A 13,750-nucleotide genomic window follows, 5' to 3' on the forward strand; every position below is an offset into this window, starting at 1 on the left:
AGATATTTTAGAATTTGTCATTATTATAATAATTTAACGAATGAAATATTTTTGTGTCTATTCAGTTATCAATAATGGCACGTTCGAAATATTCTTAATATTTTTCTACAGGTGAGTATTTCTTTTTAAAAATATATTTAATAATATATAATTTAAAAATATTTCGCGTTTGAAATTGTGTTATATGAATTTAATGCAACTATCTTCAGATTATTGAAGTTCCCTTAGTGTAGTCCACATCGTCATGCCATATTTGTAATGTTTAAATATTTATTAAGGTTATCTTGCATCATGGTTTAATAATCAGATTCGGTAAGTAATAATTATTTCATGAATTTAAGGAACTTCATGAATAACATATTAGAATATGGTACATGTCTGCAGGGATTGTAACGAATATTTTTGTAGACATTAATACCATATTTTATATTTAAATAAATTAGCTTAAGCGTAGTTACATGTGCCAAGAAACAATAAATGTATTAATATCTTATTAGAAAAAGTACTTGTGTTTGGATCGATTACATTTTTTGAATGGCTTTTCTACGCTTCTTTTAGCAATCTGTCATTTTTTGAGAAAGCTGTCTAGATACCAAAGTTAATCTTTATGATAATCATAAATGATTATATTTCAAACCGTCATCGATTGTATTCAAATTGCATCGTTTTAAGAAATTTAGAATCACTGTAGAAATTCGTTTTACAAAATTCTTCGAGTTGTAAACAACATATATACTTATCTATAAGAAGGGGATATTATAAATGAATATTATATGCAAGAATCGTAAGCTTCCTTAATCGAACTTACTTTTGAAAAAAAAGAAATAATTACAAATCCATAATTTGATGGTGTTATGTTAGGTGTTACAATTCACTGTTTTTGAAAGATATTTCCATCTCTATAATTTTACCAAATTCCAATCAAAAATTATACTTGGCTTATCTGCTAATAAAATTTGAAAATCGTCAGATTCTCTGTACATTTAAATTCTTTCCACAAAAAAAGTGACAAAAAGTTTAGTTTATCGTTCAGTTCGTTTCGATTCAATATTGTATAAAAAGACTGTGAATCACGTTGCAAAATATACGTCACAGAAATGGAGAATAAAGTTAGACGATAGTTGAGGTTGTCTGGAAGTTGAAGCAGAAACCGTGTTCGACAAGGAAATTCTTTCAATGTCCACAGATGCCAGAGCAGCGAAGGACACGATAAATAAAAGTCGATTACAAAACACGACGATAAAAGTACGGATTTCGCTAAATCCAATATCGTAGCTTGCATTCGATTCGAGGTACAATTAGAGTAATTAAGCTGACAAAAGAAATAAGACTAGCACCTTGTTACGTACGTATTCTATAATAAGTTCGTACTATTTGTTTTTTAATTACCATAAAGTTTCACATAGTTTATGCTTGTACGATATAGGATAATATTCTGTTTGCCGCTCTGTCAAAGGTAATTCAATATTAATACTATTGAGAGTCAAGGACAACTTCAGTGTCGGATTATATTATAATAGTAAGTATCTTTTTGCTGAAAATCTTTAAAAACGTGGAAGCAAAATCATTATTTTATATCTTACTTATTCGAATAAAGTAGGTGCTCAGGTTCCCCGGTTATTGACATAAATATTTACATAAATTTTATTTTACTTTTCCCTACACATTACTTCTATTTGTACTAGAGGCCCCGTGAATAAATAAATAAAAAGGTTAAATAATTTCGATAGATAAATAACAAGTTCGGTTAAAGATCCTCGAGAACTCAGGAACATAAAAAAAGAAAATAGAATACTATAATAATTCTTCCTTGTCTTTTCAAAATACTGCTGTTGTGGAAGATCGTATAAAATTTCTGCGATTGTATTACTTTTTTCCCCCTGAATAAATTAATAATAATTGAGATTAAATAATTTTGATTGTTAAATAACTAGTCCAGTTAAAGATCCTCGAGAACTCAGGAACATAAAAAAAGAAAATAGAATACTATAATAATTCTTCCTTGTCTTTTCAAAATATTGCTGTTGTGGAAGATCGTATAAAATTTCTGTGATCGTATTATCTCTTTTTCCCGTGAATAAATGAATAATAATTAAAATTAAATAATTTTTATAGACAAACAACAGTCCAGTTAGAGATCCTCGGGGACCCAGGCATTTAAAAAAAAGAAATAGAATGCTATAATAATTATTCCCTAGTCTCTTCAAAACACTCTACGCTGCGAAAGTCTTTGCGATCGACGCGTTAATTAATAACTCAGCGCAGATTTTACGCTAAAAAACTCTGTGCAGGGGACAAGTATGGTTGTTCGTTGTTGAATCTTCTCAGCTAGAATCGTCTCAGGTCAAGCTACGGAACTCTGTTATTGCACGGCGGTGCACGAGGTCGTCGATTAAAATTCAGTCGCCTTCACCTGTCGGACATCGTTGGAAGTCCAGGAACGAAACTTCCGGATATTTCATCGAAGGGGGGGAAGGACCTTGCGGAGTTCTTCGGAACTCGTGATATGGCCGACAAGTGAGGCTTCGCGAGACCCACTTCGTAACGCCGTTTATTTGCGTTCCTTCCCGATGATATGTTCTCCAAGGCGAGAAGCACGGAAACCGCGGACGGGGACGCGGAAGAGGATTACGATCCCATCGCCCATCGTCCCCCAGGACCCCTGACCACGTAATAAAGTCACATTTTCCACGGTTTTCTTTTCCCTCTAACGTCGAATCGGTGTTTCCACATACGCCTTTGACAAGCAATGAACAATGACATCGCGTTGTGCCTCGACTCGCAACGAGATCTGGTTGCAGCGAGAATTTTAAACACAGTCGGGCGAAAAAGAGTCCCCGTACGTCGCATTAAAATTTAGTTAACGTTTTAGCGAGCCCAACGGGGAAAGAAACAATGTTTACGGTATTATGTTTTGGATAACGTTTATTATTCGAGGAAAGTTTACGTTTATTAACGGTTAGACTGAAGAGAGGGGAAAAGTAAATCTCACATTTGTATTTATTTAGAATCATACAAAGTAAACGGTAAGAATAACGTAATAATTGTAACGATTCGGTGGAGTATGTTGAAATAAATATTTTTAAGATAGATGCAAGTTAGGTTCTTGTCTGTTAGTTGATGTTCAATGATTCAAATTGACAATGTGTGGGACGAAACAGGTGCTCCAAAAAGGAACGACTGTGTATTCAGTAGAAAATTTATTTGTGTACCAAATTTGATATTGAATCGAGTGATTACTAAATTAACATATCGAAGCCTTTTATTTTATGTTTTATAAAAAGAATTTGATCGGTTAATGCGATGTTGACCTTATTTTATGCGTGCAAGTATCGTGTTATTTCTGAATTGCAAAATTCTTTTTTCAGAGATTTCGCTGCAATGATGCATTTGCTGAAAGCCTCGGTCGGAAACGGGATGCTCATCTTGCCAAATGGATTCAGAAGAACCGGCTACGTGATGTCAATAATCTGCAGTATTTTTATAGGCTTCTTGTGTACCCACACAGTTGTGGGATTGGTAAGTAACTCAGATTTACATTTTTAATTTTATTACGGTTTAATAAAATTATTTTTATCGGTCAGTTAAATATTAAAAACTATTGGATAGTTCAAGGTGTATTATTTACTGTTATTATTCGATCATGAATTGGCAACCCCAATCGATGATCACCAGTCGAGATTTACTTTTATTTTTATTTTATCAATGAAACCAATTTCACTATCGTTTTAAACACAAAATCGACAAATATAAAAATGAAAATGTCTGGTGACGTTGCAATGATAAAAGTTGCACGATTTCCAGCGATCGTTTTCTTCCTCGGTTCCAATGTTTGCAGAGCGTTAATTGTAGAAAGAATCGAACAGTGGTGAGATCGTGTCTAAAAACGAGTTCTTTGAATGCAGGTGCGAAACTCTCAGGTGTTATGTAGGCGCAATCGCATACCGATGCTGGATTTCGCCAAAACGGCTGAGGTCTCGTTTCAGAGCGGTCCTCCGTGGATTCGAAAGTATGGGAAAATTTTCGGCATTTTTACCAACATTTTCGTCTGCATCGTTCACTTCCAGGCTGCCGTGATATACATGCTCTACGTGTCCACCTCTTTTCAGCAAGTGAGCAACAAGCCTTAACGTCCTTTTCCGTCGACGGATTCAGGCTGAGGTCGCTCGAACGATTTTTCATAGTCTATCGACGAAATGAACGATAGTTTACATTTTCTAAAAAATTAGTAACTTTCATTTTTGTATCCTCGAGAAACAGTAAAAGTCCAAAAACCACGTTGTGAGATGTTTCAAGAGATTTAGTTTTCATGTGTCATCCGATTTATTATTAAAGATTACACTCTTTGTAAATAATACAAATTCACGATGAATTCTGTGCAAAACTTTCCGTTTATAATTGCGAAATACAGCCTCGTGCTCGTATCGAATACTTTTTATTTCGATCGATTCGCCGATGCATATCGAGAAGACATCTGCGACCGCAGTTCTACTCGCGTTGCATTTACAAAACCACTTTCGGAATACGTAAAAAGTTTCGTTTAAACTCCTTTGAGCTACTTAAATATTATTGTTCGAGCGATTTAATGCCTTTACCAATGACAAACGAAAACTGCCATTCGACCTTCCTTCTTTTTCTTAGAACATTTTCAGTTAAGAATACTCATAAATATTCTAAACCCAGGTAAACCAAAAAACAAAAAATATTTCACTTAAATTACAGTGCACAAACTTGTAGTAGTTTACCCAAACACTTTAATTATATGATTTTCTAAATAATTACCATAACTATTTACAACGAGATATGGCGGATAAATGGTATACTACTATATTCTCATTGATAAAATTTTCTATTTTTATTAAATATTTCTCATTTTACTTATTTAAAGTCCATGGAATTCAGTCCACTCTGGAAAATTCTGTTTTCCAATTATAATATCGCGTTATAAATTGCAAATCGCCTTCGACTGCTCAAATTTTTCTTACATATCAAAATTACTATCCATACTCAGAAATTGGTTTATATTTTACTATCATTCTTTTCTCTCGTCACTAAAAAATTCACTCAACGCGAATCTAATAAAAAATAAAATCTAATGAAAAACAGTGTATACGTAGCATACCAGAAATTAATATTTAATAAATAGAAGCATTGAAAAGGTTAGAAATTTAGCGTGGACCTAATTCGATGGCCCTTCGAGGTATTTTGTACAAAAATTGAAAAGGAGCTCTCGAAATTGTGTTTTGTCTTGGCCCAACGAAAGTATAAGTCGAGTTTGTGTCCCAGGTGATCGAGTTCCTTTCCGGTTTCGAAATGGATGTGCGAATCTACATATTGGCCCTGTTCCCTTTCGCCTGTGGACTCGGTTTCGTCCCGAACCTGGCGTACCTGACACCATTTTCCATAGTGGGTTTTCTATTCATGCTCGTGAGCATTTGCATCGCCTTTTATTATCTGCTCGACGATATTCCCGATCCTGGAAGGCTGCAGGCGTTCACGCACGTGATGCCTGTGCCGATGTATTGCAACTTGATGCTGTACGGTCTGCACAACGTGACCCTGTGCATGCCGTTGGAGAACTCGATGAAGAATCCGCTCCATTTGCCATGGATAGTAACGTTCAACATGTTGTTTAATACCTGCATGTACACGATATTTGGCTTCCTCGGTTACAACAAATACATGAACGACACCTGCGACACGGTGATCAAGAATCTACCGAACAAGGAAATGTGAGTGAATTCCATTTCATATTTCTAGACACTTCCATCCAATCATTCAGGTTCACGAATTATGGGGGAGGCTATGGTGGAACAGAATTGAGCATTTAAAATTTACTTAAAACATATACTCGTCTATAAATATTACAGCAGTCGATTTGGGGGAAAAGATTGCAGATATTTGGCAAAATGACACTATTCACAATTAATTGTTGGCATTTACAGAAAAAGTAGTCGAGCTAAAAATTAGACTAGCCTGAACCTAATAACGGAATATTAACAAAACGAACGAGCAGAGTGTTAATCATCTAATTTGGTTTGAGTTACTCTAGGTTTTAGCTCGATTTGAAAATAAAGATTGCAGATATTTGACAAAATAACACTATTCACAATTAACTGTTGGCATTTACCGAAAAAGTAGTCGAGCTAAAAATTAGACTAGTCTCATCACAAAACATTAACAAAATGAACGAGGAGAGTGTTAATCATCTGATTGAGTTTAGGTTAGTCTAGATTTTAGTTCGATTTAAAAATAAAGATTCCAGATATTTGACAAAATAACACTATTCACGATTAATTGTTGGCACTTACAGAAAAAGTAGTCGAGCTAATATTAGACTAGCCTAATCACAGAATATTAACAAAACGAACGAGGAGTTAATCCTGTGATTGGATTTGCAGAACATTTTCCCACTTTATTTTATGCAAGCGTCGTACACGTTTCAGAATGTTGATTTTGAGATAATTTGACCGAATGGAACGCAGAAAAAGCATCGTGCACCGATTATCCTGTTTTAATGACTGACGCACATGTCAGTTTTTCCTTACGTTGAGCGATGCTTACTTTGACTCAACGCGGAAGCACGCGAAAGTCATTTTTAATATTACTCGATCGGGAAAATCCACGATTGTAAAATATTGTGGCAACTCTAAGTGGGGAAAAAGGCGCGTTGTCCACAACTATGACATTCGATACATAAGTCTCCTCTGGTTTATTAAAAATTATATGCTTTAGCTGTCAGTTTCAGAACTCGAAAATAGGTATATTAATTCGATGGAATTTATTTTAGAATTATTTCGATAAGTTTTCCAGAATCATTAAATAAATACAGGGGTGTTCGTTTGAAAACTTTGAATCTAAACATTTCGAAAGCAACACATTTTCAGGAAAAAATTTAAATACAAAAGTTGCTCACTTTCAAAGAACAAATACAATTATTTTATTTGTTTTTTATTTGTTGAACGCTTTCAAGGTTACTAACCTTGGTTTTTTAAAATAGAAATCTATGTTTTTATTTACAAATTCTTATTCCATGCAAACAAGGAATAAACTTTTGTACGAAAAATTTTTTATCAAATTTTATCTTACATGAATATTTAACAAAATAAAAAATTTACTTACGAAGCTTCTTTAATTCTACGTTAATTAAAGACTTAGGTGGCGATTCATGAATCAAGCTGATAAATTGTTTAGTGCAGCACTATAGCAGGTACTTAGTAAACATTATTATCTGGACAAGATTCCATGCATTGGCAAATATTGCCTCTACTTGCGTGAAGTTCCGCACATAATAATATTTCTGACAGTAGCAGACAAACAAAGGGGAATTTCCGTGATATCTTCTAAGCAAAATTACACACGGATAGTTTAATTGTCTCTGTTTTTTTGTGTCAGTATTCCTGATGGTATTTTACGAAACAAATCCTATATCAAATTTTACAGTAGTTGTTGCGAACTGTAGACTTTAATCTCTAAATTCATGATAGTTTCAGAGGAGAATAAAATTTTGTAAACTTTTAGGGGTCATTGAAATCATCACTTTCTCACTCGATTCCTAGTATCAAAATAGGGAGCCTTTAAAATTTAAAAACCCCTAGGAAGATTATCGAACGACTCCTTTTCTTGGAGTCCTAATAATCCAAAGTTTAACAATGTTTCTGTCACGTTTATGAGCAGCATATTTTATCTAGGATCCCACATTTTCAACAGTTTAAAAGAAACATTTAATTCAGGAAAACAACACGAACAAGGTGAAAATATTACTCGAATATATACACACCAGGTGAATATTTAACAACGGGATTTTAAATCTGCCATTGACGAGAAAAAGTAATCGATTTGGTTCAGAATAATATCTTTCTAATCGATAATTGTCGCGACGTAATTTAGGTTTCACATCGAATTAGCCTGTTGAATCAAAAGAAACATTCGTGGTCGGTTTTGCGAAATTATTGCATAGTTATTAAAATCGGTACCGATGTCACCGTAATCAGACATCTCGTGCGATAAGCTTTATCGTTTTAATTAATAACATAACATTAATATATGGTACGTTATCCCGGGCGGTCGTCTCTATGAAAATTGATTGAATGATTGGCAGAATTTGCCAAGTCCACGGACAATGGAAATTTACAGAAGACATCGAACGCTGAGCACGTAGACATTTGCAACATTAAAGTACTATAGTAAAAGTTATTACACGAATTATTAGCAATTTATTTCGCTATTGTTTCTATCTCAATAATATTTAAAAGAATATTTACGAAGAAATGGCGGACCTTGACGACATTTTTATAATATCAAATTTCTCGAGTTCCAATCGAAATATTTTCAAAATTAATTGGATATCTGGGAAACCTCCCTTGTAAATCCTAGTTCCTTCACTCATAAATAAATAATACTCAGTCTACACCATTTCATCATTTTATTTTGTTAATGTCGTTCTCGAAAAGATACGTGACGCAAATGTTTGAAGTAATCTAATGTTGCAAAGTATACGAAAATTTGTATAGTCATTCTTACTGCGTCATTAGTCTGTTGCACAGTATTAATCCCCTTCGAAAAGTTTGCATGAAACATTTGTTGAACTTTATTATTTTCCTTAGTTTCGAATTATCGAATTTTTAGATAACAGCAATTAATATTATCCTTCTTAGTAGCTTAGTGCAGTGACGAATCTAAAAGGGCGCAGACTAAATTTAAAATAACAATACTGTCCTTTTTCACAAGTCGAAAAGAAAACTTAATAAAATAGATTCACCTTTGAGGTGTTAGAATAAAGAAAAACTTTGTTAATTTCATTTTCAACAGTTTTTGAAAAACTAATGTACGACATTTGACGTGATTTAATTTGCACATTCCATCGGTACTATTTGTAATTGTTAAACGATCAAACAGAAGGTTGAGTACAGGAAGCAGTACTTTGCAGATTGATATCGGTCGATTAAGACGTTTAATAGAAATTAGGATTATGTACTAGGATTTAATTAATCCGCTGCACTGAGCATTTATCAGCTTGTACATCGAACTTGATTTTTATTATTATTGTCGTTTATTACACTCTGAATATTTGAACGAGAGATTGATATATGGCGAGCTTAGAAGCGAATTACTCGGAATTGACAGGCGATTACGCCATTTGCAATACTCACTGTATGCTACCGTAAGTTTCCATCGTCGATAATGTTCTTGAAACGTCTTCTTTGTTTTGCACCAGACTTTTGTTCGTGTTCTTGACTCGTTAACTATACTTTTGGTAGTCGTTCCAACACCATGATCTTCGATTTTGATGACATCTAATTTTACGAGATTTGGGTATAGATCGAATCATTATCGTTTATGACATCGACCAAAATAGCAACTGGAATACTACTAACGATTAAAAATATAGAAGGCAATACCGAAACATGTTTTTCTATTTTTTAAAAATGTTAAAGACTCTCGAAACCAGAAAAGAAACAGTTGTACAAAGATCATCCAGAGAATTTCACGATAATATCAATAATTATTCGTAATTTCACGTCGAGTCATAAATAAAGAACACTTGTACAAGTAAACTGGTCGTCAAATAAAAATAAAAATTTTAATTGCCCATCGAACGATTGTCACAGTTTAATTTTTCTACGTTATTTGTTATTCGAGTATGGTCTAGTAAAATAAAAGTTATTCGAAAATTGTTTCCAAATTTGCGGTATTCTCGCCTTGGATCGGATTAGAAAACGATGTCGGTTCATTTGTCATCGATCTGTCCACTTGTCTGGTATCTAGGCCGCGTGCATGAGTCTCTCGAGAATCTCAATATCACTATTTACACGCGCCCGACGATGTTCCTTATCGTGCAAACTTCCTTATCTAGCGTCGCTTTGTTATTTGTATACACGCACGTGTGTATGCGCTACATTCCATTGAACGTTTTCCACTTTCGGTGCACTTTGAACAAACAACTTATTCGTCCGCGCTGATAATTACCGATCAATGAAATTTCCTTCGCGCGTTCGAGGAACTAGACAGAACGAATCAAACGGATTTTTGCAATTCTTAAAAGCAAACCGAGAATTAAAAAATGTACACATTTCACAATGGTTCTTTTCGCATCGATATCTACTAAATTTGTTTCTCCATTCACTTTGAAATTTAAGAAATTCACAGAATAAAAATATGTAATTAGAACCAATATTTAAAGTTGAATATTTTAAAGAAAGCATTTACGTAAAATAGTTGAATAAATATTTCCTGTGTTTCTTTTTTTTTTAATATGGAAGGAAAATGAATAAAAATTTTATTCATTGCACGAATATTGTAATTCGAGGTAAGGATGGATAGCACTCGCGGAAACACTTCTAGCGAGATCGGAGGATCTCGTGAACCTTGACTGGAAACGCAATTCCAAGTTTGTTGCTTATTTAAGTTCGTCGAATTTTTTGGAACGCAATTATCGTAGATCGGGAGGATCGACTAGAGCCTTTTAAGCGCCCGGTATTAAAAACACATCGATCAATGTCGCATTAAATGACTATCGGAACTCTTGGACACAATCTATTACCGATCTTGTATCGCGCGAGAAAAGTCGTTCGATTAAAATTGAATATCGCTGTAGATAGAGAAACGCAATGTCGAAAATGTTTCGATCATTGATAGCGATCGATAGGAATTACCGTCGAGTTAAAACTCCTACCATTGGCATAATTAATTCGAGGGGCCACGAGTTCGTAACAGCCAAACAAACATCGTTTAATTCTATTTCTGTACACGTATTTTCGTAAATATTAATTTCTTAATAAATCATGATCACGATTGAAACTTTCATTTAATTTAGTGAGTATAATATAACGAGCTTCAGAAGTTTTGTGATTTGTTTCAGCTGAAAAATTATAAATATCACTTTATTTGATTTTAAAATATGAACGAAATAAAACTCTGTACAGTAATTTATTTTTAAGAAATTACGTGGGTTGCAATAGCTATATAAAAATGAAGATGTACACCAGTCACAGAATTTCGAGATTTTGAAAAAATTATATCACTGAATAGTTTAAAATTGTAATATAAAATACTACTCCTTTCGTTACTAAATTTTTGCATTGCAGTTAATATAAAATTTTCAATTGTCGTTGATTCCACCATTTTTCTTTCGATTGTACGTTCAATTTCATCCATAACACGGAAATTATGAGAACATGGATAAAGAAATTCCACTTTGATCGTATTCAAATGTAGAAAACGTTCGATAAGCATATTCTTTATCGCGAGATGCAACTAAAGTGCATTTTTACAAATTACAATCAGCGCAAGTTCCAAGTCCTTGCTTAGACTCATCAGAAATATCATTTTGTAATATAATCTGCAAATACTTTTAAACGTGACGTGTTTCCATACATTAATAAACGAAAGTGTAAGCACGTAGTTATCTGTGCACTTTGCCTCTCATTATTTCTGAAACGAATAAAAGGAATTTCCGTCGTAGAAATGAAATCAATTATTCATATTCGTAACGTATTATCACGTTTTATAACTTTCTTTCGATTATTAATGGGCGTGCACCAATAATCAAATAGAATCGGAGAAACTATAACAAGTACAATTTATTTCTTATAAAAACCTCATAAAAAATCATGATGTTTGTATAAAATTTTATATTAAAATTATTGTTATTACAGACTCGCGCAACTTGTAAAAATAGCCATTTCTATTTCCGTCTTCTTCTCGCTTGGAATAGCTTATTACGTGCCATACTCGGTATTATGGCCGATGATCGAGTCGAAATTCAACTCCCATAGTTATGGCAAATTTATGTTTCGTTTGGGTGCAGTGCTTGCAACAAGTAAGCGGAGTTAATTTAATGAGAAATTCTTTGTTATACTTAACGATCATATATTTTACTCGGTATTTTCGTTCTTCTTAAATTAATTCACAGCAATATTGGCCATCGCGGTCCCGATTATGGTTCCATTGCTCGGACTTCTTGCAGCTATAAGCATGACCACCGTGATGTTATTAATTCCCACAGTAATAGAAACAACGACAAAGTGGGAAAGAAGTACACGGTTCCTTTTAGCAAAGAATATCAGCATTTCCTTCATCTGGATGCTCTTATTGGTACGTATCGAAAATCGACGTAATTTACATAACGAAATTATTCGTCTAAATTTCTAAAACTTATTTATATTAGGTTGCAATACATAAAACAGTCAGTCGCAGATGTTTTCTTAATTTTTATACACTTCGATAAGGTGTCATTTGCTTACAATGTACCTTCTTCTAACAGATTAAGAATTATCTTTTAACTGCTTTGTTTCCTCTATCATTATTTCGTAAATATACCAACGTTTAGCAAATACTACTTTTATTACATTGCAATGATCGCGTATAATCTTCACACAAGTAATCCTCTGCAAATCTATACTCGTTGATTTTATGGCTTTAACTAAGCGTAATATTAGTTCGTCAAATTCTGGTGATGAAAGCGTTGTCTAAGAAAAGAGTAAATTGATTTTCATAATTTCTTTCGACGATTCTGATCCTGGAAATGAGCAGTGTAGAGTTAATTAAAATAAGTTAATAACAAAATAATAGCGTATTTGCCAAAATATTAAACAAATTATAGGGTAGCATATTTTATTTTCGATTGGTATTTTTTATCCTCTTTATTATAACAAAATATTATATTTGTTTTGAATACGATTTTATCCAAATATTAATCAAATTAAAAAACATGGATAAAACAATATTGATATCTAGTATGTAGCTTAAATTATTTTATGTTAATTCAAGAACTTATTAGACACTTGTTAGAGTGATTAAAATTCATTTTACTGTAAGGAAACATTTGAAAATTGTCCTTAAAATTGCATCAGTCCACTTTTTATTATTCAGGAAAGTTGAGCATCGTCTTCTTGATAATGAGATAAGAGTATCGAACCTTGAAAGAGAGTGTCAACTTTCAGATCTTCAGGTGATTATTGTATGAACTATGGCGTAGAACATTATCAGTTTACCAGCAGATATCCTTAGGAAGCTTACAACACAATAATTGTGAAACATCAATTTCGTTGGGAAAGGGAGATAACAAATTTTGATTTCAGCAATACGTATCCATTGTCTGTCTGCACAGTAGTTGCACCAGTCTTTAAAAATATGAATATCGTTCGACAATGTTTCATTATATTATTATCGTACGCGTAAAGTAACAGAAGTATCGACCTGATAGACCCGCAAAATCTAAAGTATCTTGCAACACGTGCTTCGATTATCCATTTCTTCGCGTAGATTGTAAAATATGAAACTCGATCTATAATTTAGCTCGACGTAAACGCTATCCAATGTTTAACGAGACACAAGGAAATTGCTCTGAAATTGGTTTCGCTTGGATATTAAGCCTCCGTATTTCACCATCCAGATATTGTCTCGATCGATTTCCATTTGCGAAAAATGTTTCAATTATGATGAAACTGAAAGTATATTCTATCGTTCGGTTATCCCATATTTGGTTTTTATCCAATTTGGAATGAAATTAAATTGAATTAGAAATGTTAATCCTTATTTTCGAAGGAAAGAAAGTATCTTTGATACGAGATTAAGTTTTCTTTTTTTTTTTGAACTCATTAAAATATAGAATTAATATTATGGACGTGAAACGAGTTGTTCAGGTCGAATAAAGGTTTTTTATTTATCTTGTCAGATTTTCGGAGTTGCAGAAGGTATATTGTCCATCGTCCGAGAATATCACGGCGTGAAAATGAAAGGATGCTGA

At 33.3% G+C, this 13,750-nt stretch overlaps 1 protein-coding gene across 1 annotated transcript; it reads left to right on the top strand.

The window, feature by feature from the left end:
* Window positions 1–2,575: 2,575 nt before the first annotated feature.
* Window positions 2,576–13,750, top strand: LOC143345672 (proton-coupled amino acid transporter-like protein pathetic). The gene is made up of 7 exons (XM_076773034.1): window positions 2,576–2,670; window positions 3,369–3,519; window positions 3,906–4,112; window positions 5,287–5,732; window positions 11,658–11,821; window positions 11,915–12,096; window positions 13,679–13,750. The coding sequence occupies exons 1-7, from the start codon at window positions 2,576–2,578 to the stop codon at window positions 13,748–13,750; spliced, it is 1,317 nt and encodes a 438-aa protein (XP_076629149.1).

Source organism: Colletes latitarsis, chromosome 9 (assembly GCF_051014445.1).
Source record: "Colletes latitarsis isolate SP2378_abdomen chromosome 9, iyColLati1, whole genome shotgun sequence".
Lineage (NCBI taxonomy): Eukaryota > Metazoa > Arthropoda > Insecta > Hymenoptera > Colletidae > Colletes > Colletes latitarsis.

Coding starts and splice junctions, on each gene's coding strand:
- LOC143345672 (XM_076773034.1), top strand. CDS start 2,576: ATGTTCTCCAAGGCGAGAAGCACGGAAACCGCGGACGGGGACGCGGAA. Junction 2,671..3,368: donor CCCCCAGGACCCCTGACCAC/GTAATAAAGTCA, acceptor TTCTTTTTTCAG/AGATTTCGCTGCAATGATGC. Junction 3,520..3,905: donor CCCACACAGTTGTGGGATTG/GTAAGTAACTCA, acceptor CTTTGAATGCAG/GTGCGAAACTCTCAGGTGTT.